Consider the following 16,408-nt stretch of genomic DNA (forward strand, 5'->3'; position numbering starts at 1 on the left):
GCGGGCCGGCTAATTGAAACAGCATTGTTGGGGCACCGGCCCGTGATCTGGATCGCATTCATCCGCACTTTATTCAATTTTGACCGGCAGGGGCACGTCCAGGGCCTTTTATGGTCGGCACGGCCATAAGTCATACCCTCCCCTTTGCCCTTTGACGTGTTGCCTGGCTGTGTCCCTCGGGGCCCCATAGGTAGCACCAGAGAACCCCTCTGTGAGGCTTCAGACGGTGTGTTGAGAAGACGCAGGCGGCCTGACCCTGTCTGTCTGAGCTTCTCAAGGTACTTCTTCACGCCTTCAACTTGGACTTGTATGTCTCCCCCCCCCCCCCCCCCCCCCCCCCCCATCCCACACCCACACACACCCCTCTCAGGCACTTGACACACCTGCATACACCCACACACACACCCCCACACACGCACACCACACACACACCCCCACCCACCACACACCACACACACACACACACACACACACACACACACACAAACACACACACACACACACACACACACACACACACACACACACACACACACACACACACACACACACACACACACACACACACACACACACACACACACACACACACGTGGGCTGGCACGCACAAGATTTACGCTAAGATCCACGGCTGACAGAGAGTTTGAACCGTGCACTTTCTAATTCTAAACAAACGCAGCGGCAAGGTCACAGAATTATCATGGAGCCACAAGGTGTTTCAGACGGCTCGCAAGTGTTGAGATTTCCACTACAGCACGAGAGAGGAGGGCCCAGAGAGAAAGAAAAGAAAAGTGAGGAGGGAGAATACTCAAAGAGAGAGAGGGAGAGAGAGAGAGAAAACCGAGAGGATAGAGACGAAGATCAAACAAATAAGAAGAATAAAGCGTTACGAAAATAGAACGACAAATATATGAGGAATAGGAGATTGAGATGGAGGGGATTGCTGTTGCGTAAAACTTTTTTTATCGTGTTGCGAATGAAAATCAATGAATAAGTAAATGACCAAATAGTTCGCATATCTGAACTGCATATCACTCCCTCCAATGGCACACGTCTATCTGCTAGGTGTAAATCTGTTGACTCACTGGTGAAACCTCTTTCTCATTTCACACATGAGTCACAGACCTTCGCCCAGACCCAAATCAGTTAACCCCCTGACATGGGGGAGGCGAGGCTACAGGTGCATGGGGTATCTGGGGGGAAACTGATTTGAAATAAACATCTCTACAGGCTGTAGCCACAAAACACTGGGTCTGGGTTGAAATAAAGTTTGCTTTGCTACAGTGGTCTAACTGTTTGGTAGAACAGTTAGTGGAGCTTGCAACAATAGAAGGTTATTGTACATGTTCAGCATGGGGAATTTCATAAAAGTCCCCAGACACAAACCAGAAACACATGTAGCCATGCAGTGCACAAACACTACTTTTATTTCTAAATGCAATCAAAGGAAGTTCATTCATTTTTGGGGTTGTACATATGGGAATCCCTAAAGGAGCAGGATCATAAGACGTATTATTGAAGCACATTAACTGATAGTATGTTCCGAAGGTGCAGGCTACCAAAAATAATAGACCAATGATTAACCTAACTCACTCGTTGTAAAGCCTATTCATTATTTCACACCTGCAGGGAGAAAAGGGGATTTAACCTACAGAGGTCCATAGACAATCCGTAGGCACGGATTTAAAAACCACCTCGAAATTCAAATGGATCGCCGTAATAACGAGGGAGGGACTAAAAGTGTGCATGCGATTCCTTCCTCTTTGGACTCGCTGCAAGCCAGGTACACAGCATCATTACCGACCACCGTTCAGCTGTCACACGCATCAAGAGAGCGCGTTCAGTTTGCAGGAAAACTTCTCAGAGTTGGTAAGTTCAAAGTTTTTTGTGTCCACTTAGGAATCGTACGTTAATACTGTATGACAAGAAGATCAGGTGTTGTCGTAACTTATGGTCCTGCGGCGTCTCTCATCAAACATTTGGGGCTTTGAAGTTTTGACTGAGGTTTCACTGGCTTCCCGACAGGAATTCTCTCAAGGCTTGACGCACATTCCGCTACCTGTTTAAAATGTGTTTTATGTTGTAGGCTATAGCAATGTCAAATCAAAAAAAGTATGTATTTAACGTAACTTTTTCTCATTTGGTGTATATTATTGAACATGTTAGCAATAAACAAATAAAAATGTAATGTGAAATATGTTGTAACAGGCAACATGTTAACGTTTTTATTTCGATTTTTGAGTGTCATTCATATTTTGATATTAATCAATGACAGGATTGACTATGGTAAGCCAATCGACTCACCATACTATAGTGAGACGTCAATTTATTTTTTAAGTCATTCAATCTTTTCTTTGGTTGCCATTGATGCACATCACATTTTTGCAGTTCAAAGAATAGGAATCCTTAATGTGTTAAGATGATGAACATCTGCAGGCATTGAACGCCACTATATCTTCTATCCTCTGAATTACCAGCTGCTGCGCACCACGGCTGCGCTAAATTGCTTAGCATATGAATATGAATAAGAGACAAATAATATGCAACTTGTCACTGCCCACACATGCCACTGCTTCGTTCTCTCAATAATCTCCCAGATCCGTTCTCCCGTCTCTTGAAGCTGTTGCGAGTAAACAATGCTAAGAGATACGCAAAGTGAGTGGGAGGGGAGGAAGAGGAGGAGGAGGAAGGAAGGCAGATGAGAGCTAAGAAGAAACAATATGGCATGAGGAAGAGGGAGGGAGAATGGGCGGGAAAGGAGAACAGGGGAAGCCTGCCCGGTCTATATGGCTGGTTTAGTTTAGTTAAAAATACAGATCTCGACAGCACTATTTAAAGAACGCCAAAATGTAATAAAAGCAGGACTGTGCAACCCACGCACACAAGTACGCACACAACACACACACACACACACACACACACACACACACACACACACACACACACACACACACACACACACACACACACACACACACACACACACACACACACACGCTTACACACACACTCATGTATACACACAAAACCACACACACACACGCACACAGCTGTTACACACATGTCCACACACACACACACACACACACACACACACACACACACACACACACACACACACACACACACACACACACACACACACACACACACACACACACACACACCGCACACACCCACCTATCGGGGCACAGCAAGTGTAAACAGTGTGTGATAGATTGGGTGCCCGTCGCTGCCATGTCTGTTTATGTGTTGATCCCTTTGACAGGCCCTGCTCCTCAAGTCCCCCCGCGATGAGTTACTACATGGATTCAGTTTCTGCCTACCCGCATCTTCACCCTGTGACCGTCTGGGTGCAATGGTAAGACCTCTCTCATAAATTACCACAATGTTACAGGCTGTCCTAGCTACCTAACAGGAGGAGGGTGTTGTGTGTGTGTGTGTGTGTGTGTGTGTGTGTGTGTCTGTGTGTGTCTGTGTGTGCGTGTGTGTGTCTTGTCTTTGTCTGGGTGTGAGTGAGTGTGTGCATGTGTGGAAGGAGGGGAGAGGGGTGGGCGGGTGATTCCTCGTCTCTGGATTTCATCCTCTCTCACAGGAACACATTATCAGAACATTTGGCTTGTTAATTTCACACTGTGGAAACTTTTGTACCACTTTTTTCTTGTGTTCTTTTTCACAATTTCGGTCCAAAGTTGGGAAATGGAGCTGTGCAAAAAAAAAAAAGGGACATTCATATCTTAGTGAAATAATGCTAGAGTCTTTCACAACCACACTGTGTGAAAGACTTGTTAAAGTTCCCTTTAAAATAATACATTGGTTATTTCATGACCTCACACAAACCAGCCGAGTCCATTTAGAGTAACGGCGAACAGCATGTCTAACACCCGGCTAGCTGTTGTTTTCTCTCTATGTTCCCTCACCCAAGTCCTCTAACTCGGTCCAAATTGAGAGAGCCCTATGAATATACAGCCGGGGATGGGGTAGTAGCCTGGAACATTGGAATCCTGTCAGGTGAGCGCTTGTGAGATGAAGACGGAGAAGAGACGCCCGCAGAAATGCCTCCATTTGTATGCAGAGCGCAGTGCATTAGGGAGAGAGACTGAGGTTACATGCAAATGGCAACCCCGTGGTTTTCATGGGGAAACACGGAGCAGGCCAGCAGCCCTGCCCCTAATTGGCTCAGGTGGTGGGCATTGCCTTTGAAATTGAGATTAGTGTATACCAGGGCAGACCTGGTCAAAAGGTGAGCCTGGGCCAATCCACTAGCTTCTTCAAATGTACATGCATTAGTGAAGAGGAGGAGGGGTGTGGGTTTGAGGGGGGGGGGGGGGGGGGGGGGGGGGGGGGGGGGCGCAGAGATCTGAGTTCTATTTCTCCTTCTCCTTTTTCATGTTTAGGATTGTTGAATCTTTGTGCAACGTCGACTGAGGCTGTAAAATAAATACATGGATCCCCGGAGTAAAGTGTTAACAATTTCAATATTTAAAAAGGAACTAGACAATCTGCAGAATACGATCCTTTAACAATGACAATGCAAGGATGTCCTCTCTCTGGGGGTTGTTTAAATACCATATATGACTACGAATTCCAAGGTGTTTTGATTAACAACATAGGCGTATTACAGTAAACCTTCTACTCAGTTCGGTTTATCTACTGTCTTTCACTTCACGGATTACACCTGTTGCTTTGCACTTAAGGACCCACTCCTGTACACGTTTTTAGAGTATTCTCCATTTTAACATAAATCCATCAACGGCATACGACATGTCTGCCTAGCTATCAACACAGTCTGCGATAACCCATAAATACTCCATGTGCTTCCCTCCATAACTATCTCACGTCTCCCCCTTGCCGACTGGACTGATAGCGGATGGCGACGGCCAAGGCAAACCCCCGAAAACCCCATAAATAGGGCTGCCCCCCCCCCCCCCCCCCCCCTCCCAGCCCCCACAAACCGCTGGTCATGTCAGCAATCCATAAAGTTGTCTGGCTACTGATAAAAGTGGCAAGGCATTAACACAGGCCCTCGTATCAGTTTAGCAGTCCGTCTGTTAAGAGAGTCCGTTAATCAGTCAGCCCAGCCGCTAGCCAGTCAGTCTGTCTGTCTCTTTTGCTTTCTTTTTCACTCTGGGGTATTTAATGGTCAAGCACTCCTTTCTGTATGCTCCCAATGCAAGAGCATTGTTAACTAGTTATATATACCATGTAAACCGATGGTTATGTGAAATTAAGTACAATTCACTTTTCTCTCATTCAACATCCTCGAGAGGTTAAACATGAATGTCTGGCTTTCTGCATGCCCGGTATGGATGAAGTCTATAAATAGCATTTCATGTCTCCCTGGATCATTCACCCAACCGACTTTACTCCAACTCTTTTTTGCTCCCACTTTCATAAATTAAAAACATACACCTTAGAGTAACAGAACGAGTCAAATTAAGCTCTGGTGTCATTCCGTGAAAGAAAAAGGGACACTGTCTTTGCATGCACATAAGTGAGTCATGATAATAACACAGGATGTCAATTATTATATTGATACATTTCTCCCTTACTGTATGTCTCCCAGCAGAGGCAGAGTGGAGGTGTGGCCGCGGGCCTGCAGACCCACTTCCCAGGGGCGGTTCACCCCCAGAAGCCTGGGTGCCCCTCCCAGCCGACCTACCCACAAGATGTCTCCTGCCAGGAGGTGCCCAACGGACACGAGCTCTGCCTCACAGGTACGCCACAGACAGGTGAAGGTGAAGTCTCCTGACTCAGATAATCTTGTGGCTATGGTGTGTCACCCAAACATTAAAGCAGCATTCTCATAATTACCAGATGAGTCACCGCGAAAAAGCCCACTGAGCCTTCTCTGGGATGGGAAACACCTTTTGGGGCACCATGTGGAAAGCATTGTGTTTTTATTTTTTCTTTAGCGGACAAAACATATTTTCCATTCAATGACTGTGAGTAAACAAATGGAATCCCACCCACGTACATCCAGTGTTTCGCTCTGGCCAAAAAAAGGAAAAGAAAATAATGCCTAACACAAATGGGAACAGGCACACATTTTCACCCCTCATTACAGTCTTTACAGCCCACACTGTGCCTTCGTGGCCTGGGTGTTAAGGGTCTGCTGCTCCGGGGATGGCCCGGTAAGGTTGACCCTCAGGGCAATGCCTTTACCAGATGCCTCGCTATCCCTCTCGCTCTCCTTTGCCCCGTGCTCATCCTCCCTACCTCCTCCCCCGTGCTTTGGGGACACACAACCAAATACCCTGCATTCTTCCTGTTTTAGGTTCCCTGTTTTTCTTATTTTTCGGCCTTCTATAATGTATTTCCCTTGGTTTATTTTAAGCGGGAACATTCCTCCCAGTGCGTTTGCCTGTGTTTGACTACTGCCTCCCCCCGTCCTCAAGAGTGATGGATGCTCGCAGGCTGGGACGCACGCCACAGGGGGGGGCTGGGTGGGGGGGAGGTGGCTGCTTTAGAGGGGAGGAGGGGAAGGGTCCAGCTTTCTTCCGTCACCTCCCCAGGCTGGATGTAGGGGGGCAAGGCCGGGCTCCAAGGGGCGGTCGTCTCTTTCCCAGGCCTGCGGTCGGGTCTCCGGGGAGATGAGGGAGTGCGTGAGGGCGCAGAGCTGTGGGTGATCGTGTGTTTGTGTGTGTTTGTGCGTGTCTCTGTGTATATTGAGTATCCATGTGTGTGTGTGTGTGTGAGAGAGAGAGAGAGAGAGCCTGGATTTGATGGGATTTGCTGATGTTTGTTGCCAGAGGCACACTCCTAGGGAGCCTCCACTTCATTGGTCCCAGTGCTAAACCATTGACATAAACACTGACGGGTGGAAAAAAATGGCCGAGGGTTGAACTCCAACCACACACACACACACACAAGCACACACACACACACACGCACGCATGCATGTACGCACACACACGCACGCACACATGCAAACACACACACACACACACACACACACACACACACACACACACACACACACACACACACACACACACACACACACACACACACACACACCACACACACACACACACACACACACACACACACACACCGTCCAAAGAGGCATATTAGGCAAACCAAAAGTCATAGGGCAACCTGTAAACATCAGGTTTGGCAGCATTGTCATATGGTTGCTAGGTTGATGGGTGATGCCACCAAGACTGGTGTGAATCCAGTTAGCAGAGCTGTGAGTATTCTCTAGCACCGCCCAGCCTAACTCTAACACCTCATTAGAGCTTCCTTGACACATTCTCATTTATGGGGACTCATCATGTAGCAATGTGGTCCATGTAGAATCAAATTTTCATGTGCGAAAGTTATATCTGTACTTGAGACACGCAGGGTATGGAAATGTAGTATACTTGCTTTTCATACTGGCAATGTCACCGCCACAACGCAACACTAGATTGGAGCTGCAACACTGTTGTAACAATAAGCATATTCAGAAACTCGTACAAGTAGTCTGGTTATAGAGTAGCCACAAGTCGTCATTTTAACTTTACACTTGCTGGGGGTTGAGAGAAAATGTGGGTGGTGATGATCCACCCTTTCAAACAGTAATGTATTCTAAAAGTGATCATTCAGGTCTGTTTGCCTGCTACTACTAAAGATGTTTCTGGGAACTAAGTATTGAGGTGATCCCCTTTCAAAGTTTCGGCAAACCCCCACCCCTCGAAAAAAAGGCTATACAAGTTTTTCTTACTCTTGTTAACTGAGGTGCACGTGAAATGAATGTATGTGTGTGTGTGTCTGAGACGGAGAGCAGAGCAGATGGGAGGCGAGGATGTTGTATGTAGAAGGACCATGCTTGGCCCACTGTCACACACACCGCTTCCTGACAACATCCATTGCCACGCTGATGTTTACACAAACCTCGCCCCCCCCTCCGCCTCATCCCCACGCCCCACACCACAGCCTGCCATGGCCTATGTCAACCCTGTGTGTGTGTGGTGTGTGTGTGTGTGTGTGTGTGTGTGTGTGTGTGTGTGTGTGTGTGTGTGTGTGTGTGTGTGTGTGTGCGCGCATGGTTAATAAATATAAAAAGAAAACAAACATCTCCACACACCATCATATATATGTATATATACACACAGACCACCATTCCCCATTCAGAGTCCCACCATCTTGCATTGATGCACACTCCACATGTTCATTCACTAAATCCAAATGGTGGGCTTCGCCATGTATTGTATTACAGCATCCTCCCATTCATTACAAAGGTGGGTGCACGTGGACACACACACACACACACACACACACACACACACACACACACATAGTCTCTCTCTCCCCTGCTTGCTCGCTCTGTCAGGCACCCGTGGGTTCACTGTACACTTAAACATGCACTCCCGTTTAGCACAGGCCAACACAGCTGTGATCTGGCACCCAGGGACCGTTGGCCTGCGCTTTATTTGATTTGACAGCTGGACAGTTGCAGAAAGAGAGAGAGAGAGGAGAGAGAGAGAGAGAGAGAGAGAGAGAGAGAGGAGAGAGAGAGAAGAGAGAGAGAGAGAGAGAGAGAGAGAGAGAGAGAGAGAGAGAGAGAGAGAGAGAGAGAGAGAGAGAGAGAGAGAGAGAGAGAGAGAGAGAGAGCGAAGGAAGGAGGAATGGTCTCAGGCCTGGGGACGCTGGCTGGTGGGAGGGAGAGAAAAGTGGGAGGGAGTTGATGATATGGAGCTGGTTTAGGAGGAGGAGGAGGGGGGGGTGTTTGCCTGTGATAAAGGGCACGTCCTCTCGGGCGCAGGCAATTTTTTTCCCTCTATTTCTAAAGTAAACAGGGCCGCTGCGGGGGGTCTGGGGGTTATGGGAAAGGAGGAAACAGTGATGCTAATCAGGACGCTCCACACTTCCCCCTCCAACAATAAAACAAAACAAGTAGGGAGAGACGGAAAAGCTACAGACAATTCTGGAGGCAGGGGCTACGCCACGGTGCCCCCCCCCCCCCACCCCACCACTCGTTAATGCCCCCAAACTGGGACCACTCGTTCGGACGTCCCAGCAGTGTATGGAGTTCAGCCTATTCGTCAATTGTCAGGAGTAGAACAAACAGTAATAATATCTTGAGTGTTTTCATGACCTTATGATGTTCTTTTGGTTTAAATGTTGTAATCATTCTTTCGTCATGGTGGGAGTGGTTTTGAGTCACTTCTGAATGTCACCCCACGATTGGCACAGCCATGGGATCCGAGTCTGATTAACCAACTAAATATGACCATCACATTTCAACAAGTATGACATTACCTAAAAACACTGGCATTTATTATTAATAATACACCATGGGGTATTAACCATATATTCCTCTGTGATTCCCTAGGCAAGGGAGTGTTTTTTTTTGTTGTTTTTTTTACTTGAAAAAAAGAATGCAATCATCTTGTCTATAGGGGGCATCATCGCCACGATGATGCCCCACTATTGTAATTCAAGGAAGTGATAAGACGGAAGCTCCACTTGTACTTGATGACAAATTGCGCAGCACTTTGGTTACAGGACATGCTGTCCCTAATCGCACGCTGTCCGTAAGCGTTGATGAGGCAAGCCATGCCAGTTCATTGGGGAAGGTGGAGCTTTAACCGTTCCACGCTACCTGCTATTGTTTTAATGTTTACACTCGTTGAGTAATATCTCCTCACTTTTGACAGTGAGTCAGCCAGTTTACTCTAAATAATTAACAATGCATCCAAGTCATGTAATATAACCACAAGACAATGTTTTTAGTTGGCATGGAGAAAAATAAATGTATGCATTAATGGATATAATCTATAGATACTGTTGAACAGAGCACTGCCATTAAAATAATGGGAACTGTTTTCCCCTCCCCAAGGTTTGTTTTACTGGATTTTACTACAGTAAACTGTAACTCATACCTCAAACATGTATTCTGAGGAACAAATGAAAACATAAGGCTGGCTATTTTATGACGGCAAGGTTTTTTTTCTTTCCTTTTAAGCTTTTTGGGTAGTGCCTCTTCATCTGTGAGCTCTTTAGCCTCTGAGAGAGGGAGAGGGAGAGAGGGAGGGGGGAGGGAGAGAGGAAGGGATGGAGGGAGAGAGGGAGGGAGGGAGGGAGGCAGGGCAAGGAGACAGGAGGGAGGTCTGGGAGGTAGAGTAACTCAGAGGGGGTGGGGATAATTTAATTATCTGCACAATGGAGTGATGGGGGGGCACGTGGTGCCACTAATGGAAGAAGAGATGTCCTTTTTGCGAAGCTAATTGTTCAGAAAAGAGCTGTGCCTTTGTTCAGGGAGGCCTTACTGCTAACCCAGGGCACTTAACCGTATGCACACACTCAGACACACTGTCGGCCGCGCGCACATACGGTAAAGCGCGCACGCACATACATTGAGGGAAAAACGGGCGTGAACGTGCACACAGAAACCCAGAAATTCATATACCCACAGACACAGACACACACACACACACACACACACACACACACACACACACACACACACACACACACAAACATAGACAGACAGACAGATAGACACACACACACACACACACACACACAGACACAGACACAGACACAGACACAGACACAGACACAGACACACACACTCACACACACACTGCAAGAGTCCCAGCTAAGCCTGTGATCTCAGCAGGAGTGTATATGTAGCCTGTGGCATGGTTTGACACAGCAGCCTCTACAGAGCTATGACTGAGCTGTTAGACAGAGGCCACAAGGACCCCACTGTTTTACTGTCTCAATGTCTACTATGTGGTTGTGTGTTTCTGTGAGAAAGTTCTGTAGGTGTATTGGATCGATTAACACGTTTGTTTTGCTGTTGATAAGTCTAAATTGCAATCCTTTTGTACACTTTTTTCTTTAAACAGTCTAGCTGTCTAGCGGGGCTATTATAAAACACGCTTAAACCCATTCTTTTTTTCTATTCAAACTGTCAAAAAACCCTTTTGTCACAGATTGTTTTGAGGGAAGCACTGTTAACACCAACAGATAACACCATCGAACAGCTGTAGGGATGTCTTTATGGAAAATAAATTGTCAGTTGACATAGCAGGTGTAATGCTTACATCTGTGGATTATGGCTAAGCAGACATAACAGATGTGCCAGAAAGAGAGAAAAAAACTGACAAACAAGAGATAGATAGAGAAAGTGAGAGAGAGAGAGAAATGGAGAGCAAAATAAACCCTTTAGATATGGGTGCTCAATGGTAGGGCTAATGTGTGAAGCCAGCTAACTGTCAAAACCATGGCAACAGCATATGCCAGGTGAGGCAAAGACATGAGGAACTGAATCTCACATGTTGCCTGAAAGGGGTCATTGCTGCTGGAACAGACTTGTACAACATAGGGGCTTTTCTGTTATAAGAAACACTCGAAAATCCATTGTCCAAAAAAGGAAAAGCCAGTTTGATCTGGAACAATCGTTTTTATTGTGTTTTCTGCCATACAAAACTTTGAGAATAGACATTAGTACCACGATTGAACTCAAGATATATATTGTTTGAATGATCTGCCGTCATGAAAGGCCAAAGCAAAGAATGCATTCATGCATGCACAACTAGTACTGAGATGTCTGGCAAATGGTAGAGGATATTATCTTCCTATGGAATTCTGACCCAAAGCCTTTTCTCAAAGAGCTGTTTACATCATTATGATATGTTATCAAGGCATCTGCAAGCTCCTAACTGAGAGATGAAACAAAAATATGGGCCTACATGCGGAAGCCGCATACAGTTATATGGGTTTTACGCCCAGAAATCACGGTGAGTGTGAAACCCCAAGTATTTAAAGTGCCGTCCCCGTGGACTGCCAGTGCTGGACATTAGTCAGCAACACCATTTAACGCCTAATGACCACCCCCAGGGCAACAAAGAGCCTGGGCTGTCCTCTCTGGAACAGCTATACAGCAGTACTTCATTAACACACAACAAAGAGGGCCAGTGAGAGGCTGACTGACAGACTTACGGACAGACTTACGGACAGAGATAGACTCAGGGACGGCACAAACAACAGCCCTTCACTTCTCCTACTTCCATTAGTCTGTCCGTCTGTGTCTGTCTGTGCGTCTGTGTGTCTGTCTGTCTGACAAACACACAGTACAGTGAAGCCCCCCCATCCACCACAGCACCCACCCGCACTCTCCTCGCAGAATCTTCCTCCGATGCCCCCAATCTAGACAGTGAAACCCGAGCACGGCTGCTAATGGAGCCGCTGCAGGGCTGCTGGTCTGAAGATCCATACGTGATCAATATCCCATGCTCCCAGGCCTCAATCCAGACGTCCCGCTTGGAAGTACATGCGCACATGCACAAGTATCTTACAGACTTAACAGAGACATGAACCGTATTGACTTTCCCTAACCAGGTTACTTTGAATGGAGGTGGAGCCATGGGAAAAAAACAAAAACATCAACAATGTGGTTTTTCATTTATGGTTATTCCCTTTTAGACATTAGAATATGCAGTGATAGTGTAAAATAAAATCTAGGCTTTATCATGTGTGCTGATTATTCCTGCGACACTACATTAGAGCAAGACCCAAAGTCTAAACAAGGCAAGACAGAAGGAGCATATATGAACAGCCTGTTAGACCATAGGCATATTGAATTACGATTGATTTGGGTAGGGTGACAGAAATCATTATTGGTTTTGTGAATACATTGTATATGCCAATGTACCTGCAAGGTAGTTCTGTGGGGCAGAAGACATTAAGTATTTTATTGATCAGTATAAGCCAGGCTGAACAGGAAATACTTGGGAGGTGTTTATTGGGCAGACTTGCAAGTTACGAGCACGCGTAGACATGCTGAATTGGACACAGACGACCCCCCTTTAGCTGCGAAGGATTATTTCGCTTAACCAAAGAACAAGCACACCAAATCAAAGCAATGCATTCGAGATCGTTGGATGTTGTATGCGGTTTTATTTCGTTCAGTGCGAGAGGATGGTCCCATTTGAATACGAATATTTCAAACATTGTTGTACCATCATTTATATAAAATAAAATAAATATAAAATAGCCTAATTCTAGGGAAGAATGAGATGATCGTCTCTGATGACGTTTAGGCACAAGCTCAGTGGTTCTTCTCTCAGGGGCAAGGGGAGGTAATTGAATTGTGAATCACTCGCGGGTCCGTAACGCCGCCCCTGTGAGGTCGTACTACAGCGAAAGGAACAGCCTCCTCCCAGAGCTCAGAAACGCCCAAACCAACATAAGGAAGAAATGAGTGCATGAGAGAGAAAGAAAGGGGACAGGGAGAGCGTGTGTTTGTAACCGGGAGACAGATCCATTGAAGTTCAGTTGTTCGCGATAGTGTTGCATTCCGGGGGGTAAAGAACCAGCGAGTGAGAAGAGAGAACAGAGCAGTTTCAGTTATTGGGCGATAAAGGACAACGTTTCTCTCAGATTGTTTTGGAGACATCCACATAACAATACAGGGACGCGGCGTTATTACCCTGATCTGATGGTCATGACGGCAGCTGTCGATATGAAACCGACATTAACTATCATAAAGGCTGAAAAAATGGACGGTAAGTCGCCTCATCCAACCAGAGTAATAGGGCTAGATACTTCTGTTTCTTTTTCATTGTATTGCTTCTAACCGGCCGCTCCTCTAACTTTATAGTTGACTGTTACCGCTTGATTGTATGACTTCATGTTGGTTGGGACGTTCAGATGCGAACAGCCTACTTAACGTCCTTATTAAATTGCTATCATAAGACGCGCACGCATGACTTGAGTAAATGTTAATATCCTAGACTGACTTTGCCCGAATGCATTACTGATATCGATTATTATAATTGCAATTATGGGTCGGCTTAGCTCAGGAGGTAGTTCAGTTGTGTTGAAACCGAAAGGTTGGTAGTTCGATCCCCAGTTCCTCCTAGCTGAGTATTGATGTGTCCCAGAGCAAGAAACTTAACCCTAACTGCTCCTGACGAGCTGGCTGTCGCCTTGCATGGTTGACTCTGCCATGTGTGTGAATGAGTGTATTAACCGATGTAAGGGCAGGGTTTGGGAGTGCAACATGAATGCATCGTGAACATTTGGATAAATGAAATAACTTTACTAAGTTTACTTCAGCAGTTGCCATGATTCTTAACATGAACAAATAATGTGCTATGCAAGTGTTTTTTATAGCCTAATATAAAGTAAGACATGACAAACATTAACTGATGTCATTGCATGTTATGCAAAATTAATATTTTCTTTTGGGTACACACACACACACACACACACACACACACACACACACACACACACACACACACACACACACACACACACACACACACACACACACACACACACACACACACACACTTCCTCTCCTTGTGCGGTGGTGTCGGCAGGGTTTTAAGTGGGCGGGTAGGCAGGTCAAGGTGATGAGTCTGCATTGCTGATGCTTGCCTCTGCTGCCTGGGACCCTTTGAGGGCTACAGGGATAGTCCAATGGCATGGAGATGAATATCCATTCATTTTTTGTCTATTATAAGTTAACATATATTCATATCCCTCCTTTTATCTCTCTCATTACTCTAAATACCACTGGGCCCACACACTTGCATCTCTGATTGTGTTTGGGCAGCTGGTGGCAAAACATGAATATGTCAATGCTTTTAATAGGCCTACACTTAACAGACTCGTATAACCCTTTGTCCTTTGACAATCCCTGGTTGTGAAAGAACAAGCGAGTACAACTATAAAAGTTCCATTTAAAAAAGTGCTGATTAGTGTAGAATGGATTACCATCTTGCAAAACGTCTTTGGCTCATGTTTTGTGTTCTTGGGTCACGCAGCGATTGGCAAGAAAAATTTCACATGATTAAAACAAACATGCTTTTCTTATTGCTCCTATAGAGATATAGGGGCTGATGAACGGAGTCAATTTTGGACTACACAATATCCTAGTCATGCAAAGCATAACATTGAAGCGGGTTGGCTACTCTTTGCTGTACTATCTACTGAAGCTGTTAAGGGGCTCTGGTCCCAGAATGCATTTGATAACGTCTTGATTGTGAAAGCAGCCCTACTCCCTCTAGACGGGGCTACTTGGCTTTACAGCAAACATGCAGCTTGAGAATGGTGGGATACCGGTGCCAGGAGGCTCCAGTAGTCAGTTTTCAGTCATTCAAAATGTATTGTTTGCTTTTCTTTGCGTGGGGGTGACAGGCTAGTGTAGTTAGTGTCGACTTACCAAAGTCTTTATTCTCTCTCCAACTGAGGTTATTCCTGTTAAAACACTTGCACACCATCCAGTTCAGAGGTGACACCAAAACATGGCTCCTAACATTCCAGGCGTGAATTGAGTTATTTTTTAGTTGCATTTTACAGTTACACACACACACACACGCACGCACGCACACGCACAGACACACTCATTCTCCCTTCCACACATTATCAATCTCCCATGCTACATGTCATGGAAGACTATAGTACATTAGGTGAGATGCTGCAGTAAAAACACCCTCTTCACTGAAGCCAGTGATTAGGAAGATGTCCCCATGAGTTGCTTAAGCAGCCTATCAATGACGGTTCTCTTTACTTCAGTGGCTTATTGGGATAGTTGGAATGAAAAAACTCATCTAACTGTCTATCAATCTAGTGCTGCAGTAGCTCCTTCTGTTTTTCTTTTTACAATGCTTTAAAGTACAAATGCTTTCCTCTGCCCAAGGTTTTCCTGTTTTTCGATTAATTTCACTCTTGTTAGGGCCAAAGGTCAGAGTTGAGTGACTGACAGGAATGCTAGTGAGCATACTTTGCTGGGGTGGACTAAGACAAGCAAGGAGTCAGCGAGAGGGTGAAGATGAGGGGGAGGTTGACTTTCATCTGATTAAAATACACTTTTGCTTTCATAACTGGCATACCTGAGGCCTTAGCCAAGAACCCTTGCATGGCACCCACCCGCACACTGCACCCTCTCCTCATGACGCTCCAAGCACTCAGTTGCAGTGGTGGTCCTAAGTTGGCAGGTTATGCAAGGTGTAGCTTCTCAAAGTTTCTATCAGGTCCAGGGTTGTTGCATACGCTTAAGCTTTTGGCTCTGGTTTGATGTGTCAGCACCCCCCCCCCACCCAATCCCGTAACACCATGTAATGTATGCCAGTGTTTGAGTGTACATGGCTGCCCCAGCAGCTGTGCAAACAACGTCCAAGCTAGCCTGCCTCTTGTGATGTGTGGCTGATGGGCTGGTCACCCAAACAGTTCTATTTGGGTTTTTCATATGATGTGTGACCTCGGTTGAATCGAGAACGTTGCAGTTCTCTAAAACTTGACTCTTGTTCAGCCGAGGCTGTGAAATGCCCAGATCCATCTATCATGTATATGGTGTCTTCTCTTGACTTGTGTGAATGTTTGGTAGTAACCCAGAGGGCAATGCCCATTTTCTCAATGGATTCCACAGTGACACACATCTTCACTTCGGGCCGGCGGTTCT

The 16,408-nt window shown here is 46.0% G+C and overlaps 1 protein-coding gene across 4 annotated transcripts in view; it reads left to right on the forward strand.

Moving 5' to 3' along the window:
• Positions 1-1,731: 1,731 nt before the first annotated feature.
• ets1 (v-ets avian erythroblastosis virus E26 oncogene homolog 1) overlaps positions 1,732-16,408 on the forward strand; it is a 34,779-nt gene continuing 20,102 nt past the window's right edge. For 2 of the 4 annotated variants that reach the window (XM_060076200.1, XM_060076202.1), the window contains exons 1-3: positions 1,732-1,869; positions 3,269-3,361; positions 5,567-5,717. In XM_060076200.1, coding sequence (XP_059932183.1) covers positions 1,747-1,869; positions 3,269-3,361; positions 5,567-5,717 — 367 coding nt within the window. In that variant the 5' untranslated portion in view covers positions 1,732-1,746. Of the gene's footprint in view, positions 1,870-3,268; positions 3,362-5,566; positions 5,718-13,004; positions 13,503-16,408 lie in introns of those variants that run through there. The other 2 variants (XM_060076201.1, XM_060076203.1) reach the window with 2 other exon arrangements.

This window comes from Gadus macrocephalus, chromosome 16 (assembly GCF_031168955.1).
Source record: "Gadus macrocephalus chromosome 16, ASM3116895v1".
Classification (NCBI taxonomy): Eukaryota; Metazoa; Chordata; class Actinopteri; order Gadiformes; family Gadidae; genus Gadus; species Gadus macrocephalus.